Genomic DNA, 19,683 nt, shown 5'->3' on the forward strand with positions numbered 1-19,683 from the left:
GTCTAGAAGGTGAGGCATGCTAATGGTGGAAGAAAAGGAGTTTGGGTGGGGTGGGGAGGGGAGGGAGAGGAAACACTGAGGGCCCTAAATAAGGGGAAGGGGGACCCCATGGTGAATGAGGAATGGGAAGAGAATGGATTTCCTGGAGCAATGAGAGAGGAGGGAAATGGAGGAAGGATCTGGGAGGCCAGGCAATCTCTGCTTTCAGTTCAACTAATATTTATTGTCTTCCTCCTCTGTGGGAGGAGCTGGAAGGTAGAAGAGAAATACGGCCTGTTTTTGAAGGAAAATGAGGGACACAGAGACCTCTAGAGGCATAGGAGGAACACCACCCAGACTCTCAGAGGAGACCCAGGACTCCAAGAAGGCAAAAAGTCTGCACCTAGTCCCCACAGTTTACTGAGCCATCTGTCCAGGATCCAGAGACAGCAGGGAGCCTGCTCCAACCTCTGAGGGTGCCCCAGTGTCTCCCTCACCCAGGGAATCATCTGAGCACTGAGGGAAGTGGCCGCAGGAAGGGGCTGAGATAAGGGCCTTGAGAGGCAGTGGGAGTGTTGGGGACGGTGATCTAGGAGGGCGTGGTGAGCTCTGTAACGGAGGGTGGGGTGGAATTGGGAGCGAGAGCCCAGTGGCATACTGGGTGGGTTGACTGGATGTCGAAGAGAGGTCAGTGAAAAGTGGCCACTGTTTCCAGATGATGGTTTGACTTTGCTTTATTTGGTAAAGTGGAAGAGGAAGGTATAACTTCTCCAGGCGTCAGAGGTGCTCTGAGAGCATTTCAGGGGTTTCCCAGTTGAGAAGCTGATGGGGGTGTTACTGAATGGGCCATTTCAAAGACACAGTGGAGGGAATTGTAAGGGGTAGTGATCTGGCTGAGGGGCACTGCAGTGGAATGGGAATTTAAACAGTAAGAGAGAATCAAGAGAGGAGCTTTGAATCTACCATTTTGGGAAGAGGAAGGAGGAAAGGGTGATAAAAGAGAGTCTGCAACCTTGGGGTAGTGCAGAAAGCAGAACCACTCTTTTGGGAAGGAGGGAAACTGAGCTAACCCTATGCCTGGGCACTGGACTTCTCCCATATGGGATGTAGTATATGTGCTTGTTTGTGCCCAAGGCATGCACACACACAAAAGTTGACTTATGGACTGTCGAGTAACTCTCCTTGGGGTAGGAAAACTTCAGGGTCAGCTAGCTGGGGCCCCAGAGGCTTCACTTGGGCTAGGATATCCCGGATAGAGCGGCAGGGGATCTTTCCAGCACTGCTGGAGCCACAGGGCTTGGCACCAGCGGCGGGATCAGGATGGGGAGAGCCATCAGGGCCCCCAGTCAGTGTCAAGGAGGAGACAGACATGCAAGGGTGACCAGAAGAGCTGGACTTGCTGCCACAAGGCTGAAGGATGATTTTGCCACTGGATTGGGAACTGGAGCTGCTGCTGAAGGAGCCGGTGCCTGGTGGGGAGCAGGGGCTCTGGGAAGAACTGCCGCAGGGATGGTAGGGTGAACCGGAGCTGCTGGAAATGCTAGAACTGCTGGGGACTCGAGAACTGGAGGGAGAGCAGGGTCCCTTGGAGCCTGTGGAGCCGCCTCCACAGAGCCGGACCCCACCAGTCCCCACTGGCTGGAACGCAATGGCCGAGGAAGCTCCCGACTGGCTGGGGATGATGGGGTTGCTGGAGAAGTATTTGCCCTCAGAGATGGGGGGCCCAGCTGCAAAGGAAGGGACCCCTGGAGAGCCTTTCACAGGGTTCTCTTTGGTGAAGTAGCCCACAGGGTAGATTTTACCCTTACTGTAGGTCATGCCTGGAACCAGATAACTGTCAGAGGAGCCACCCACCACCTCGTAGCCACCATAGGATTTGTCTACAGAGGTGATTGGGGGACAGGGCTTGCCTGGAAGGCCACCATTGCTACAGGGGGGACCTTGAACCACTCCAGGGGCACCAGAACCGTGCTGCTCCACCACCACCACCACAGGCCTCTGACCCCCTGACACAGAGTGGGAGCTGGGGATGTAGGGGCCGGAGTGCGAGACGATGGGCCCTCCACTGCAGGGAGAGTCGGGGATGTCCGAACTACAGGGACGCTGGTTGGAGCTGACGCTTTGGCCACTGCTGGACACCCCAAAGGTCTGGGAAGAGGAAGAGGTTTGTCCAGGCTGGGGAGGGTTTAGTATTCCACGGTAAGAGTTGTCATTGGTTGGCAGAGCAGAGCCATTCCCTACTTTGAAGCTGCTGCTGCTGAACTGAAAGCTGCTGCTGCTGCTCGAATGAGAGCCGCTGCTTCCCGAGTGAGAGACGCTGCTGCCCACCTGGGAGGAACCGGATGCACCTTGTAGACTAGAGCCAGATCCTGAGGAGTAGCTGACCTGGGAATACCCCGTTCCTGGTTTAAAAGATCCTGCAGAACCACCCTGGGCAATGCTGGATCCACTGGAGCTGCCACTGGAGCCACCACCAGAGCTTCTGGCACTGGAAATGGAGCTGCCAGAACTGCTGGAGCCACTGTAGCTACTGAAGCCGCTGGAGTCACCCTTCCCAGTGAGGCAGGGGTCGTTAGGGGAGGTGATACGTGTGGGGTCCTTACAGGGGTCTGAGAAGGTGCCAATGCTCTTAGCCAAGGTCCCTGTGGAGGAAAGCAGTGGTTAGTAAGGGCCAAGGAGGCTTGGCTTCCTCCCTCACCTTTCTGCCTTATCTCAGTCATTGGCCTCTCGGGTTTAGGGAGAGTTTAGGGATGAAGAAAGGAGGAAGAACTGGCTATTGTCTCTAAAGGATATTGAGGTGGCCGAATAAAGGCAGTTTCATTGTTTGGGAAGGGTGGGCAAACACCAACCAGAAAAATAGAAAATTAGGTGCCAAAGTGAGGGGCCTCAAAGGAATACATTGAATATGAGAAGGGGCTGGACACAGTGGCTCACGCCGGTAATCCCAGCACTTTGGGAGGCCGAGGTGGGAGGATTGCATGAGCCCCAGAGTTCAAGACCAGCCTGGGCAACATAGACCCCGTCTGTATTTTGTTTTTTAATTAAAAAAATTTTAAAAAAGAAGAGGGAATGGAGAAGTGGCAGGAACAAGTAGGTCTAAAAGAAAGGACCCTGAAGAGACAGAGAATTGGGGAAACTGAGGCTCTGAGAAGTCCAGGCATAAATTCTTAGGGGAAAAATCCTGGGCCAGACAGTAGGACCAAAGGGAAGGAGAAGACAAAAGGCAAAACAATGGAGGGCTGAGAAGCAGAGAAAAATATAGAAGGAGACACTGGAAAAAGATAAAGCTGGGGGCAGAGGGCCTGAAATAAAGGAAAGGGCACTCGAGGACTAAGATTTGGTCACCAGCTTCTTCGTGAGAGCCCAGGCTGGGGTCAGGAATGGAAACCCTATTTCCCATCTCAGCACTGGCCATGCCAGTAAAGCTGGGTGGGGGCCAGGATGTGGGGTCACTACCTGTTGCTTCAGAAACTGCTGGTACCAGTGTGTCAGGACACCGCACCCTGAGCCAGTCCTGCTCTCGCTGGCCCAGCCCAGGGAACCAGGATGAAACCCCACGAGCCTCCGAGGCTCCTGGCCACAATCAACTTCCCTCTCTGAGCACACCTGCCTCCATCCAGCCCCTCATCTGACTTCTGCTGCCTTGAGTTCCCTCAGGGATGTGGAGCCACATCTTTCCTTATCTTTCCTTTCCTTTGCTCAAAACCCCAGGCCCAACTTACCCCATGGTTCTTCCATGACTCTTTCACCTGCATTCCTTCTGCCTTCCCTAGCCCCTCCAGGTCCCATGTCTCACAAACGGAGCCACATAGTAGCAAGTTACTGAACCTCACTGAGCTTTAGTTTATACATTCAGAGGGGCCAAATTTGCCCTGCCTTCCCACAGCATTACTATGAAGAAAACTAAATGAGATCATCCACCTGGAAGTTTTTTCTTCTTTTTTTTTTTTCTTTTGTAAGATGGAGTTTCTCTCTTGTTGCCCAGGCTAGAGTGCGATAACACTGTCTCAGCTCACTGTAACCTCTGCCTCCTCGGTGCAAGAGATTCTCCTGCCTCAGCCTCCCAAGTAGCTGGGACCACAGGTGCCCGCCACCACACCCAGCTAATTTTTTGTATTTTTAGTAGAGAGGGGTTTCACCATCTTGGCCAGGCTGGTCTTGAACTCCTGACCTCAGGTGATTCGCCTGCCTTGGCCTCCTGAAGTGTTGGGATTACAGACGCAAGCCATCATGTCCGGCCAGAAGATGTTTTAGAAAGTGTAAAGCATTATATATTATGATTTATTACTGCCACTCATCCTGATCCCTCCACCAACAACCAGACTACCATCCTCTGTGATGTCCCTGTTCTCTCCTCAGAAAGAAATTATCTGCATGCACCTCCATGCCAAACCCCAGCTGTGCCAATTCCCTTCAGTCCTCTGCATGAATCCACCACGCATCGCCTCTCTCTTTCTCTATTCCCTCAGACACCAACCACCTACTAGACCATGGGAAGGTTGCAGAAATTCCTCAAGGGCTATAAGTACCTGGTGGTTAACAACACAGGTCCAGGGGTCGCCTGGCCTGGGGTTGAAATCTTGGCTTTGCTGCCTTCTAATGCATGATCTTGAGCTAGTTTCCTAAACTCTCCAAGCCTCAGTGTCCTCATCTGTAGAGTGGAAATAACAAATCTCCTTTCATACCATTCTTGTAATGATCAAAAGTGCTAATATAGGTTGGGTGTGATGGCCCATGCCTGTAATCCCAGCACCTTGGGAGGCCGAGGCGAGCGGATCACTTGAGTCAGGAGTTCGAGACCAGCTTGACCAACATGGTAAAACCCTGTTTCTACTAAAAATACAAAAAAAAATTAGCCAGGTGTGGTGATGGGCACCTGTAGTCCTAGCTACTCTAGAGGCTGAGGCATGAGAGTCGCTTGAACCTGAGAGGTGGAAGTTTCAGTGAGCCGAGATTACGCCACTGCACTCCAGCCTGGGAGACAGAGTGGGACTCCGTCTCACAAAAAAAAAAAAAAAAAAAGTTCTAATATATAATCCAAATGTGATTAAAACAGAGTCTAGCATATAAAAAGGCTCTAAAAATGATATTATTACTATTAAATGTCCAATCATTATCTTGTAGTGCTCCCATAATAAAAATCACCACCACCACCATTTATATAAACCTCTAGAATTTCCAAAGCACGTGTCACATACATTATTTAATTTGAGACGCACAGACTAGAGGTAGGTGTCATTAACCCCACTTCAGAGTTTCAGAAACTGGGGCTCAGGAAGTTTAAGAAACTTACCTGAGGCGACCATGCAGTGAGGAGCAACCCCCAGACTCTAAAGGCAGATTCCAGAGCCCCTGCCCATCCCCTTCGCTGGGTCCTCTCCCGGACTCTCCCTTCTGCCTCCCTCCTGTTCCCAGGGCCCCCAGCCTCCTACCTGGCAGGAGGAGACCAGCCAGCAGCAGTGCCATCATCCTGTGCCCGCCCACACGCCCCATCCAGGGTGCCCAAGACGAGCCCATCTCGGACTGCACGGCCTCCTGACTGACGGCAGCTCGAGGACACCTGGGTCCTTTATGCCAGAGCTGGACATTCCCTGGGCAGGAGTCACTGTGGGGAGGGCAGGAGAGGTGGAGGGGGTGGGTGCCCCGGGGGAAGTTGGCGTGGCCGGGAGGAGCGTAGTAATCAGCCCGGTGCATCTGCCTACTCAGCAGCAGCAGTGGCTGCAGTGTGGGGCACCCACGGCCACGGGCCCCTAACGATCCTGCCACCTGACAGGCCTGGCCCCGGCTCCTCATTGCTTAACCCGGAACCAGGCGCTCTGCCCCACGGCCACCCACTCTGGGGCGGCCACTCTTGCCACAGGACCCAGCCGCCTGGCTGTTAACTCTCCTGCCTACCCTGGCTTGGCCTGTCTCCCCATCTGCCCTCCACTCGCAGACGTAGGCGTTTCAGCTTTTTCTTCCGCTCTTGGGTGCCTGCTCCAGCCCCACCTGCCCAACCCCAATGAGGTCCCATTCACAGCCCCCGATCTGCTCCTTCCTTAGGACCCCATCACTCCACCTCCACTTTCCTCCTTCAAATATGAATTCTGCCCCCATCCCCCAGGCTCCCCCTCCCACCACTCCCCAAGTACCAGGCCAGCCACATACCTATTACGTGTTCCGTCACCTGGGGAACCTTCTCCTTCTCAGAAATGGGGCACCACATTCCCAAAACCAACTCCCTGACCTGTCACTTCTGGGGGCCTCTGGGGATGGCATGGTGGCGGGGGTGGGGGGGTGCTGGGAGCCAGGGCTCAGCCAGGGGAGGGGCCTGGGCTGATGACCTCTGTCATAGCTGGGCCTTGGTTACTCACAGGCCACTCACAGCCCCTCCCCATGGCTGGTAACCCAGACCTCAAGAGTGAGCAAGAGGCTAAGAAGGCTAATTGGGAAGGTGGTGGCCCCATAGCCCATCTGCTGGCCCTGGGCTGGATGAGCGAGCAGGAAACAGCAGCCAGCTCTGGGCAGGTTGAGGAGGGCCAGGCAGGCTCCCGGGTCCTCAAAGGATGAAAGGAGGCCAGGAGAACCGGAGCCCTGCCATCTGCTGAGAGGGTGGAGGCTTCTCCTCCATTGCGTTGGCCTCCCTCCTGCTCCGGCCCCTGCCCCGCCCCAGCCAATTAATTGCTCACTAGTATTGCCGGAGTATCAGTATCGGAGGGAGGTGCCTGGGAGTCCAGCAAGCTGCCCTCTCCTCTCCCAGGCCTCAGACACCCCTGCTCCCCTCACCCAAACTCACTTCTGAAACCTCCTCGTCTCCTCACAAAGGCAGCTCTGTCCCTGGGCCCCTTGGGCTGGTCTCCCACGTTCCCTCTACCTCCTGACCGCCCTTTAAGTTCAGACCAGCAGGAGGATGGAAATGTTTCCTGTCTGTGCCGTCCGATACGGTAGCCACCGGCCACGTGGGGCAAGTACAACCACCAAAAATTTGGAGCTTGAATTTTAATTAATTGTAATGATGTGGTTGGCCACGTGCAGCTAGTGGCTACCATCTAGTCTTGCTCTTGACTTGCTGGTGACACTCAGAATGGGAGTGGGAGGAAAGAGGGGCTGAGGGAGCCGTGGAGAGAGGAAGGGATAGGACAGGATCCCCTGAAGGGGACTAATGCCTTGGGAAAAACAAACAACCAAACAAAAAACACTGGCTTCAGAATGAAGATGACGTGGGTTCAAGTCCCAGCTAACCTCTTGGCTTTGGGCGGCTCTTCAAACTTTTCTGAACTTCCATCTTCTCATCTGTAAAACGGGGGTATTTTAAATAACACTTATTTCACAAGGTTTTTGTGAACATCAAATGGGAAATTATCAAAAAGGTTAAATGGGACAGGGGGTGCAGTCCCCCAGTAGGAAGCCCAGCAAATAGAGCCCTGCAGGTGCTCCTGTCTTCATCCTTCCACTGGGGGAGACAAATAGGCCAGCTTCACCCCCACAGCCCCAGGCTCCCTTTCCTGAGTCTCCAGCCCAGCCAACGCTAGCAGAGTCTCTTCTGCTCCTTTCCTGCCTTGGATAGAGCTGCAGGCACAAATGTGAGACAGAGATACCATTTAAAGTGATGCTGCTGAGCTGGGCACGGCGGCTCACGCTTGTAATCCCAGCACTATGGGAGGCCGAGGGGGGCGGATCACTTGAGGCCAGAAGTTCGAGATCAGCCTGGCCAACATGGCGAAACCCCGTCTCTACCAAAAATACAAAAAAAATTAGCCAGGCATGGTGGTGGGCACCTGTAATCCCCGCTACTTGGGAGGCTGAGGCAGGAGAATCACTTGAACCCCGGAGGCAGAGGTTGCAGTGAGCCAAGATCGCACCATTGCACTCCAGCCTGGGTGACAAAACGGAAACTCCGTCTCAAAAAATAAAAAATAAATAAATAAAGTGATGCTGCTCTTTCCGAACATCATTTCCTCCTGCGGGCCTCCCTAGACTCTCAGGCTTGGCTCCCTGGAGAACCTGGGCAAGGAGGGAGGGGGCTCTGGGGCAGCGAGGGGAGTGGCAGAGGGCAGGGAGGAGTGGACTAGAAGGTGCTGGGCTGTCCCCCAGGGTGGGAGGGGGGAAGGCAGTGGAACAGCAGAATCTGTGGCTTCTTCTTTTCCAACACAAACTTCCCCTGACCAGCCAGAGGTAGCAAAGTTTGTCTTGTTTTCTTTCTCACATTCCTCCTGGCTGCTGTCAGAACTTGGCCAAGACAGCCAGGCTGGAGGAGGCACAGTCTCTCCTGGCCTCCTGCCAGGTCTCCAGCCGCCCACGTGGACTGGTGGTGCAGCCACATCCCTCCTCCTGGCTACTCTCTCCTGTCCACTCCTGTCCACCCCATCCTGACACCCTGGGCTGCCCAGTTCCTCTACTGTCCTCCCACCTGTGGGCCCTCGAGCTCTAATCTGCCGTGCTTTTGGTTTTTTACTGAAACCCTGCCTTCTGTGCTAGATTTTACTCTGGTGCTCAGCATTAATCTTTCTCTCAGTGCAGGTGGTGAAGACCTAAAGCTAATGGGGCTTAGGAGGGAAGAGAAGGGCATCAACTGAGTGCCCACACAGGCCAGAGTCACCTTCAGTGAAGCTACCAGTTTAATGATGTCCACAGTAGCGCAGGCAGCTGTGCTGCGTTCTACAGCAACAGATTCTGCCCCTGCCCCTGCCTGTGCCCGTGCATTGGACCAGGTGAGAAAGTGTGGGTGGCGTAGACACTCCGCACCCGAGAAAATCAACCTCAAAGCACATGCCTTCCATAGGCAAAAGGTGGGGCTCCCAGCCATGTATTATGAAGCAGGCAGGTCACTGTCCCCTCCAGTCTCCTCCACCCCTCCAGCAGCCCTGTGCTGCTGTGTTTTCTGTGCCAGCCTTAGCCCCCAGTGCACGCTCCTCTGCTGTGTTTTGGAGGTTGCACTGAGAAGGAAGAGAAATTGTTCCTTGCCCTGAGGAGCTGCCATCCAGCTGGGGACACACAGCACAGAGAACAGCCTAGAGTGGAGAAGCGGGTAGGCACTTGGCTTCAGGGAGGTAGCAGGACTTTCCCTGGGCCTTGAGGAATGATGAGAGAAGCACAGAGCAGGCAGCCAGATGTGGGGCCTTGCAGTGCTTCAGGTGTATTTAGAACCAGCGGATGGCATGGGTTGGTGTGGGACATGCATGTGGAGGAACAGTGGTGTGGGAGAAGGGACAGGCTGCTTGGATCAGGATTATAGATGACCTACAACACCAGGTTAAAAGAATTTGGATTCTATAGGAATTGCGGTAAATGTGAGAGGGTGCAGGGAACCAAATGGTTTTGAATGATCACAAAGGGGGTTGAAGCATGGCGTGGTGTAGTCCCAGCTACCCAGGAGGTGGAGGTGGGAGGAATCCGAGGCCAGCTGGGGCAACATGAGGGACTCCATAAAGAGGAGGCTTGGGGCACGAGATCCCCCATGTACTGACTGCTTGCTGCAGGCGGACACGGTGCCTGGGTATTTAACATGAGTTGTCTTGTTCAATCTTCGCAACAGCCCTACAGGGTAAGTGCTTTTTCCCCGTTTCACAGATGAGAAAACTAAGTTGAAATTATTTGTCCAAACCAGCTGCTAACAAGCAAAAATGTTGGAAAAAGCTTCAAACCCAGGCCTGTTGGACTTCCAGGCCCACATAGATCCTATTACTCTGCAGCTGACACCATGCTATAAACGAATGGCAGAGGTTCATGGACAGGCTTCAGAGGCTCCCTAAACCCTGTAAGGATGTGTGCAAAATTCCTTATGTATATGAATATTTCTAGAGAGAAGATTTCTGCTGTCAAAGCTGGCCAGGTATGGTGGCTCACGCCTGTAATCCCAGCACTCTGGGAGGCCGAGGCAGGTGGATCACTTGAGCTCAGGAGTTTGAGACCAGCCTGGCCAACATGGCAAAACTATCTCTACTAAAAATACAAAAATTAGCCAGGTGTGGTGGCAGGCACCTGTAATCCCAGCTACTCAGGAGGCTGAGGCACGAGAATCGTTTGAACCGGGGAGGCAGAGGCTGCAGTGAGCCGATTTCGTGCCACTGCACTCCAGCCTGGGTGACAGAGTGAGACTCCATCTCAAAAAAAAAAAAAGTTAAGAATTCCTAAGTGAAGGTTGCTGGCTCATGAGGTCCCTCCTCCACAGCTTTGCTCCTCTGGGGGCCTGAGAGTCAGGACAAAAGTTCTATAACAAGTGTTTCACATAGGGGTCCTTGGTAGACCAGGGCTCAGGCTTGGAAGAAGGAAAATGGAGTGAGCACAAGGAAGAGAAAAAGCCTGGAAAAGCAGCTTATTTTGTGCTGTGGAGAGAAGGAAAGGGGCCACCCAGAGCCGCTCTGGGGCTCCAGGGCCTGCAGGCTCCTCCCCTCCTTTGCTCCTCTCTGCTTGGCTCCAGCAAGAGGCCGTTTCCTCTCCTCCTGTCTTTCTCCATGACACCCACGCTTCCCTGTGGACTCACCTCTGCAGCCACAACACCCTCCTCTCCCTGGCGTGGAAGCCGGAGCTCCTGGCCCACTCCCAGTAGGGGATGTCCTCTGAGTTGTTTTTCCTGTGCGGGGAGGGGTGGACTGAGTCATCCACACTCTTCACCTGGTTCCTCTGGTGACCAAGAACATAGGAGAGGGGCACATCCCCAGTCGGGCGTTCCGAACATCTCTGCGGGGACAGACCCTCCTTAGCCCAGGTGCTTCCATGGGACTGGCTACACTTCGTGACTCAGTTTTAATCTCTCCTCCTCTGCCTTCCTCTTGGGAATGCCCCCTCACTTCTGTGGCTGTTTTCGTGTAGTAGACGATCAAGGGTGGAATCTACAGTCCATGGGCCCTGACTTCTTGCCTTCCTCTCAAATAGACTCTGCAGCCAGCCATCTATGCAGCACCCCAATGGCTTTGAAATGCAACAGAAACCATCACCCCCGGACCGTGGGCTCCATGCCAGTGGGCAAAGCACAGGCGTGTTCACTGAGTTCCCAGCACATAGCTGTGGCAGGTACTTGGTGATATTTTGAAATAAAGGAATGGATGAATGTGTCCAGGCTGTGCTTCCCCTTTCTACCTTACTCAGGGACATGGTGCCCTCCTCTCTGGCTTCCTGCCCTGTGCCCCCGCCCACAAGCACAGCTCCTATGTGCAAAGCCCCTGTAGGTGCTGGAGGGATTCACTGATGGCTTTGGCAGAGGTGGCAGTGGGCACATGCACTTGGCTCTGACACAGCCACTAGTGCGACACCCTGTGCAATCTCAGCCTGGGCCTGTGTGTCCTGCCCTCATTCCTCATGGGTGACTGTCTCCCCTGAGCCACTCTTCTCTCTATTGGATTAGCTCTTTTTTTCCCCCTAGGGATGCAACACATTTTTATGAACAAACAGCAGAGTTCACATGGCTGTGATGAGGACGTACTGGGGTTTCCCCTGGACATGGCATTCATCTGATGCCATGGGTGGGCAGGACAGTGCTGTATACTTTAAAAAAACCCTAGGGGGTTCTGTTAGGTACCCCCACTGCAGCATAATGAGTTGCCCCTAGCTGAGAAGCCCTTTCCTGGAGCCTGTCCACACCATCCTCTCTCTGAGATTATTCCTGGTGTGGGTGGTGCTCGGCTCTACCCTTCCTTCCTTCTTCCCTGCTTGGCTCCTGGTCCATGGCTCGCTCCTCTATGGAATGGCCTCCTGGAGCTTGGCTGGGTCAGCCCCCACTTTCCACTCCTTCCATGCCTGTCCTCACCCTCCCAGCAGCCCTGCCAGCCTCCGAGGGGCCCAGGGCACTGCAGCTGGCACATGGGAGTGAGGACTGGGGCCACAGCCAGGCGCACCTTTGGGCACTGAATCCTGAAAGAGGAAGAATTCGGCAAGTGGAGTTCTGTCCACCAAGCTTTCTTCCCCCTGCTCCCCCGAGTCTTTTCCCTTCACCTCCACTTCCCAAAAGCAGCAGGGAGTCAGCTGCAGGGCAGTCGCTCCCCAGGCCGAAGCCTTTGTGGCTGTTTCAGTCACACCCTGAGGCCACCCCTCTTATCTTGTGAGGAGGGAGGCGCACAGAGGCTGTGATTAGCTCTCACAGTAACAAGACTGTTCCCCTCTCTGTTCTGCGGAGTGTGAGGGAAAAGAGCGTTCCTTGTCTACTCATTATGTGCACCTATTGAATAGTCATTCTTTCCACTAGGGCTATTAGTGGTTTTTATTGTTACTGGTCACCCAGAATTAGAGTCACAGCTTCCTCGACAGGGTGAAAGAGGCCAGGGTGCAGTCTGAACATGCTCTCGGGAGAGGAGAGGCCGGAAAGACTTGTACCAGGAGGGACTTCTAAGCTGGGCTGGCCCTTGGAGTGCCTGGGAACGGGTGGCCCATCTTCCCTCCTGTGTTCTGGGCTGTCTGAGTGCCTCTGGGTGAGAGCTCCTCACAGGAGGGAGCTTCTCCTACTGCCCAGTGTCTCCCTGGCACCTGAAGCATCACCCAGCACACAGAGGTGACCAGGAAACACAGACTCCTGTTAGAGAGGCATCTCATGTCCTGCTCTGTTCTTTTGGGCCCTGGGACTAGAACATCTTCACCAGAGACCGGTGCCGACTCCTTGGCAGTGTATAACATTCAGCTCGGTGCCGACGTCTGCCCATGCAGGACTGATCTCCATTCTCTCAATGACCCTAGGAGACAGGAATTATTATTATTATTATTATTATTATTATTATTTTGAGATGGAGTTTCGCTCGTAGCCCAGCCTGGCCAACATGATGAAACCCCGTCTCTACTAAAAATACAAAAATTAGCCAGGTTTGGTGGTGAACACCTGTAATCCCAGCTATCCGGGAGGCTGAGGCAGGAGAATCACTTGAACCCGGGAAGTAGAGGTTGCAGTGAGCTGAGATCGCACCACTGCACTCCAGCCTGGGCGACAAGAGTGAAACTCCATCTCAAAACACACACACACACACACACACACACGCGTTTGGACCATCCCTATTTCCTCACTCTGCCTAAGTAAGCTGCGTCATACCATTCATCACTAGGTGACATCCTACTACAGATACCTTGTAAGCATCTGTGTATCTCTCTCCTCCCCCACTGGAAGGCAGTGCCCTGATCCCTTTGCCTGGCTGTGGTATCCTCTCCTGTAGACCACCAGCTCATGAAATAATCAGGGAGAGAATGTGTAAATGATGATCATGAGGTCCACCTGGACAAGCAGCCTGTGCCTGAATTTTCCTGAGGGCTTCAGAGCCTGTCTCGCCTCACCTCACATGCCTGGCTCACCTTAGAATGGTCACCTTGACAGCTAAGGGGACACCTGTGTGCCTTGATGGTGGACCCAGGGAGTGGATGACATTAGTGAGGGAAAGAGCAAAGGCTCTGGAGGAAAACACCTGAGAGGAGTCTCTAGGCTGCCTTCTGGTGGAAGTTCTTGGAACAAGACCTGAGAGCCGCTACCTTGGCTCTCAGCATTGCATGGGAGTTTAGAGGTTATTAAAGAAATGCCCCTAAAGTCCCATCCCAAGGTCATACAGAGAACGAATGGCTAAGTAGGGACAAGAACCCAAGTCACAGTCTGTTGATCTCACTACCATGCTATCCTGCCTGCCCCCATCACAGGAGTTGAGATTATGCTGCAAAAGGAAAGGTGGGTAGGCCAGGCGTGGTGGCTCACGCCTGTAATCCCAGCACTTTGGGAGGCCGAGGCGGGCGGATCACGAGGTCAAGAGATCAAGACCATTCTGGCTAACATGGTGAAACCCCATCTCTACTAAAAATACAAAAATTAGCTGGGTGTGGTGGTGCTCACCTGTAGTCCCAGCTACTCGGGAGGCTGAGGCAGGAGAATTGCTTGAACCCGGGAGGCGGAGGTTGCAGTGAGCCAAGATCGTGCCACTACACTCCAGCCTGGCGACAGGGTAAGACTCCGTCTCAAAAAAAAAAAAAAAAAAAGGAAAGTTGGGGATGGGGTGGGGACTTGGGATTTTGGGGAGGGAATTGATTACTGCCTCTGAGGATATTAGGAGGAAAAACCCACAGGAGGTGCATTTAGTTTAATTCAGCAAGTTTTTTGAGTTAGTGCCAGGCACCTGGTGGGCAGTTAATTAAAGACTAGCAGGAGAAGGAAAATGTACAGTAAGAGAGCTTAAGTTTATACCAAAGCGAGTCTTGGGTCTAATGATTTTGAAACATGAAATTGGCAGAGAAGTTAGGAGTCCCTCCTGGGCTCCTATGTCAGGGTGTACCCCCTCTCTAATTTAACTTTTTGTCAAATTTTATTGCCATGATGTATATGTTTGTCCTCCCTAAACACAGAGCCCCTTGAGGGCAGGGAGGACTGAAACTGCTTCCTGGGACTGTCACCATCACGTAGCACCCCACAGAGCAGATGCTCAATGAATGTTGATTGTGTGGGCAAATGGATGAACAAATGAATGGTTTGGAGTTTCCCTGGCCAGAGAGCTTCAAAGCAGGGCAGACAACCATCTCTTCTGTCTAGTCCAAAGACATCATTCACTGCCCAAAGGCTGAGGGCTGTGCCTGGTGCTTTCTCAAGGTAACTTAGCTTGTTTAATTAGATTTTACCGTGATACTAGTTCTAGGTTCTTTTTTTTTTTCATTGGCCAAGCATTTAATAACTATCTGTCATGTCCAAGGTTCTGGGCTATTGTTCTGTAAATCTGCGATCCTATTCTGTTATTTAATTCCATGACTCTGTGTTGACATAGACGTGACAGTGTCCCTGCGGCATTTACTCCTAGGTGAGCTTAGCCAAGGCAGGTAGAGAGAACCAGCATTGTCTAATCTGAATGGATAAGCCAGCACAATGGGTTTCCCTGTGCAAATACCTCCATACCATCCAGGCCCACTCAGTCTCCTCCCTAGCTAATGAAGACAGCCTGTTTGAGGGCCAAGATCCACTGCCTATTAATAGGTACTAAAATCTCCAATTGCCTCATGCCTCCCCCTTCTCTTTCCCACTCACCTACCTGCCGTGTCAGCCTGGGAAGAATTGGTTTGCAGCTAGGCAGTCCTGCATCCAGTCTTGACTTTGGCACTTGTGATATGACTTGCCCAGGTGAGTTACCTCTCTCAGTGTTGGTTCCTCGTCTGTGAAATGGGGCTAATCATTTACTTTATTGAGTGCCTTCTAGGCCAGGTACTAGGAGAGAAGTAAGGGATACAAAGAAAGACAAGGCACAGTCGCTGTCTTCAAGAAGCTCATACTTTCCAAGGAAATAAAGGCATGGAAACCCACACAGTGCTGTGGAATTAAAGAAGGCAGTGTGCTGTAAAGAGCCCCAGCTTTTTCCCTAGGCAACATCAGGGGCTCAGTTCCTTTCCCTCCTTTCTCTCTTCTTTAAGAATTTCTCTTAGCTGGACGTGGTGGCACATGCCTGTGGTCCCAGCTACTCAGGACACTGTGGTAGGAGGATCCCTTGAGCCCAAGAGGTCAAGGCTGCAGTAAGCTGTAATTGCACCACTGCCCTCCAGCCTGGGCAACAGAGAAAGACCTTGTCTCAAAAAATTAAAAAATTAATTAATTAATTTTTTTTCCTCCTAACTAACTCCACCTTATTGGCTTAGGGTCAGTTTGAGGGGTCCAGACCTCCTTCTTCCTTTCTATCCATAGCTTCCTGACACAGTATACCCAGAGATGTATGTGTTTCTCTCCACCCTAGGCACAATTTTTTTTTTTTTTTTTTCTGAGACAGCTCTGTCATCCAAGCTGGAGTGCAGTGGTGCAATCATATCTCACTCCAGCTTCAACCTCTCATGCTCAGGTGATCTTCCTGCGGAGTAGCTGGGACTATAGGCATGCACTACCATGACCTGGCTAATTGTTTTTTTTTTTTTTTTTTTTGAGATGGAGTCTGTCTCTGTCGCCCAGGCTGGAGTGCAGTGGTGTGATCTCGGCTCACTGCAAGCTCCGCCTCCCAGGTTCACGCCATTCTCCTGCCTCAGCCTCCCGAGTAGCTGGGACTGCAGGCACCCGCCACCACGCCCAGCTAATTTTTTTTGTATTTTTAGTAGAGACGGGGTTTCACCGTGGTCTCGATCTCCTGACCTCGTGATCCGCCCGCCTCGGCCTCCCAAAGTGCTGGGATTACAAGCGTGAGCCACTGCACCTGGCAACCTGGCTAATTGTTAAACATTTTTTTTGTAGAGGTGAGGTCACACTATGTTGCCCACACTGGTATCGAACTCCTGAGCTCAAGCGATCCTCCTGCCTTGGCCTCCCAAAGTGCTAGGATTACAGGTGCGAGCTACTGTGCCTGGCCCTTTTTTAATTTTAATTTTTTTTTTTAGAGATGGGGTCTTGCTGTGTTGCCCAGGCTGGCTTTGACCTCCTGAGCTCAAGCAATCTTCCACCTCAGCCTCTGGAATAGCTGGGATTACAGGTGCACCCTACCATGTTCAGCTAACTTATTTTGTTTGTTCAGAGACAGGGTCTTGTTATGTTGTCCGGGCCCAGGCACAGTTCTAATAGAGGAGAGAGACTTTCAGATATGACCTCCTGCATATCTAATTTTCCCCCGACCTGTCTCTCCAACATGTCTCTCTCTTCTTTGGGTTATTTTACTCCAATCATTCCGACCTACTCTTTGTTAATTGGGCCGTTCATTAAATAATTTAGCCTTTCACAAAACACACATGAAGTGTGCATGACGGCCCAGGCACTATATTCTGTGTCAGGGTTACACAGATGAATAAAGAGCTGGGATGGGCCAGGCGCGGTGGCTCATGCCTGTAATCCCAGCACTTTGGGAAGCCAAGACTGGCGGATCATGAGGTCAGGAGTTCAAGACCAGCCTGGCCAACATGGTGAAACCCCGTCTCTACTAAAAAAAAAACTACAAAAATTAGCCGGGCACGGTGGCGGGTGCCTGTAATCCCAGTCATATGGGAGGCTGAGGCAGGAGAATTGCTTTAACCCAGGAGGCAGAGGTTGCAGTGAGCCAAAATCATGCCATTGCAGTCTAGCCTGGGTGACAAGAGCAAGACTCCGTCTCAAAAAAAAAAAAGAGCTGGGATGATGTAGTGGTTAAAATCAGTGTTGTTAGCATAGCACAGACCTAAATTCAAATCCCAGTTCTGCCATTTGTCCCCTGTGTGACCTTGCATGGGTCACTGTACCTCTCTAGGCCTATTGCTGTCTTCTGTGAAGTGATCATGATAGCACTGTTATGCAAATTAAATGAGAGCTTAAGCTGTGGAGCGTTTACCAACAGTGCCCTATGGCACATGCGCAGTAGAAAGTAGTTGCAATAGTGTGTAGCAAATACTTTGCATCCTGGGTTGGATTCCCCAGAAGCAGGCCCTGAGACAAAGATTCAAGTAAGAGAGATTTATTTAAAACTAATGAGAAGTTGGACATGGTGGCTCACGCCTATAATCCCAACACTTTGAGAGGCGGAGGCAGGAGGGTTTCTTGAGCTCAGGAGTTTGAGACCAGATTGGGCAATATAGTAAGACCCAATCTCTACAAAAAAAATTAGCCAGACATGGTGGCGTGCGCCTGTGATCCAGCTACTTGGGAGGCTTAGGTGGGAGGATCGCTTGGGTCCAGGCTTCAGTGAGCTGTGATCGTGCCACTGTACTCCAGCCTGGGCAACAGAGTGAGACCTGTCTCAAAAATAAATAGGCCGGGCACAGTGGCTCACGCCTGTAATCCCAGCACTTTGGGAGGCCAAGGCGGGCAGATCACCTGAGGTCAGGAGTTCGAGACCAGCCTGGCCAACATGGTGAAACACCGTTTCTACTAAAAATACAAAAATTAGCTGGGCATAGTGGCGCATGCCTGTAATCCTAGCTACTCAGGAAGCAGAAGCAGGAGAATCGCTTGAACCCAGAAGGTGGAGATTGCAGTGAGCAGAGATCACACCACTGCGTTCCAGTCTGGGCAACGAGAGGGAGACTCCATCTCAAAAATTGAATAAATAAATAAATAAATCCATAAATACATAAATAGAAGTAATGAGGGGGCCGGGCATGATGGCTCACACCTGTAATCCCAGTGCTTTGGGAGGCCAAGGCAGGAGGATTGCTTGAGTTCAGGAGTTCCAGACCAGCCTGGGCAACATAGCAAGACATCATTTCTGCAAGAAATTAAAAAGTTAGCCCAGTGAGTGGAGTGCATCGGTAGTACCAGCTACTCAGAAGGCTGAGGCAGGAGGACCACTTGAGCCCAGGAGGTCGAGACTGCAATGAGTTATGATTGTGCCACTGCATTTTAGCCTGGGTGACAGAGTGAGACCCTGTCTTTAAAAAAAAAAAAAAAAAAAGTAATGAGGGTAGGGAGGAGTGGAAAGGGAGTGGGAAAATGGGACCCAAGCACATGAGTGGAACCAAGCCAAGTCTCATGGAGGGCTGGGGTACTGACACCTTCATATTTGTCCACTATTGGTTAAGGCCTGGGGGTGGGCTGGGGGAGTGGGAGGGTGGTGGCATGTGAGGATGTGGGAGAGAAAAATTTCCAAGTGCTTCCAGCTCTCTTCCCCTGGAAAAGGTCCCAGCGGAGGCATAGGCGGGGCTGTTGGGGGTGATTCAGCACTCTGGGAGTCCGTAGGCACAAAAATGGTAAAGGGGTTCAAGAAGAAATGCATAGAACACAGTCCCTGCCCCACAAGGTTCATGGCCTGGGAAGGGAAGACAGACATGAATAAATCATTGCCATAGGGTGACTGGGGTGAAGGGTGTCGGGGGTCAGGTGGGGTGCAGGAGGGAGTGGTGTAGGCAGAGCCATCCCTGAGGAGAAGTACAGCTGGTTTGGGAGAGGAAGGCCATTCCAGACATAGGGAACAGCACACACAAAGGCTGATGCACATAGGCGCAAGGGCTGGTCCCCAGAGCTGGTGGGTCTGGCCACCAGAGCACATCACCAGGGGGCAGCTTCTGCACCTGCGCCCTGCATGAGGCTCCAGGTCTGCCCTTCCTGGACCATCCTCCAGACACGCTGCCTGTTCTTCTCTCAGGTCCCACTCCAGGCCCTCCTCCCGGAAGCCTCCCCCGACTAGTCCAGCTCACCGTGACTCTTCTGAACTCACGGTGTTTACTGCCAAGGCTATTACGTTGGCGCTCGCTCATGTCATTATTAGGACATATGCATTTTTACTGTCTTTGATGTTATTTAAACTTGCCTGTAAATTCTGCCTCTCTCAATTTTAAGTTTCCGAGTAGAAACTACATATTTTTATTATTTATAATCTTATATTCTCCCATGGCACCCGGCATTCGTGGACACATTGAGGAAGTAAGATAATGAATGAATGAATGGGTGAATCCAGTCCAGCTTGGGGCCTATTTAATTCTACTAGGCTCACCCTACAATTCTTATGTGTTCTCAGATTATTCCTAAACCCTAAGCTTAGTTTTGTTTCATTCGGGCCACGTGTAGTTTTTTTTTGTTTTTTGTTTTCTGAGATGGAGTCTCGCTCTGTCGCCCAGGCAGCAGTGCAGTGGTGCGATCTTGGCTCACTGCAACCTCTGCCTCCCAGGTTCAAGCAATTCTCATGCCCTAGCTTCCTGAGTAGCTGGGATGCCTAGCTAAGTTTTTTGTATTTTTAGTAGAGACGGAGTTTCACCATGTTGGCCAGGCTGGTCTTGAACTGCTGACCTCAAGTGATCTGCCTACCTCAGCCTCCCAAATGCTGGAATTACGGGCGTGAGCCACCATGCCTGGCCATATCAGTTTTTAAAATTAAAAACAATTTGTTGTGTTGAGTCTGTCAGAGACTG

General features: G+C 52.1%; 1 protein-coding gene across 1 annotated transcript; it reads right to left on the minus strand.

Moving 5' to 3' along the window:
* Positions 1–1,137: 1,137 nt before the first annotated feature.
* CDSN (corneodesmosin) lies at positions 1,138–5,522 on the minus strand. The gene is made up of 2 exons (XM_002809097.5): positions 5,412–5,522; positions 1,138–2,621 (listed from the first exon to the last, which is right to left on the minus strand). Exons 1-2 carry the CDS (start codon positions 5,494–5,496, stop codon positions 1,138–1,140), a joined length of 1,569 nt encoding a protein of 522 aa, XP_002809143.4. The 5' UTR covers positions 5,497–5,522.
* Between the last annotated feature and the right edge of the window lie 14,161 nt (positions 5,523–19,683).

This window comes from Pongo abelii, chromosome 5 (genome assembly GCF_028885655.2).
Source record: "Pongo abelii isolate AG06213 chromosome 5, NHGRI_mPonAbe1-v2.0_pri, whole genome shotgun sequence".
Taxonomy (NCBI): domain Eukaryota; kingdom Metazoa; phylum Chordata; class Mammalia; order Primates; family Hominidae; genus Pongo; species Pongo abelii.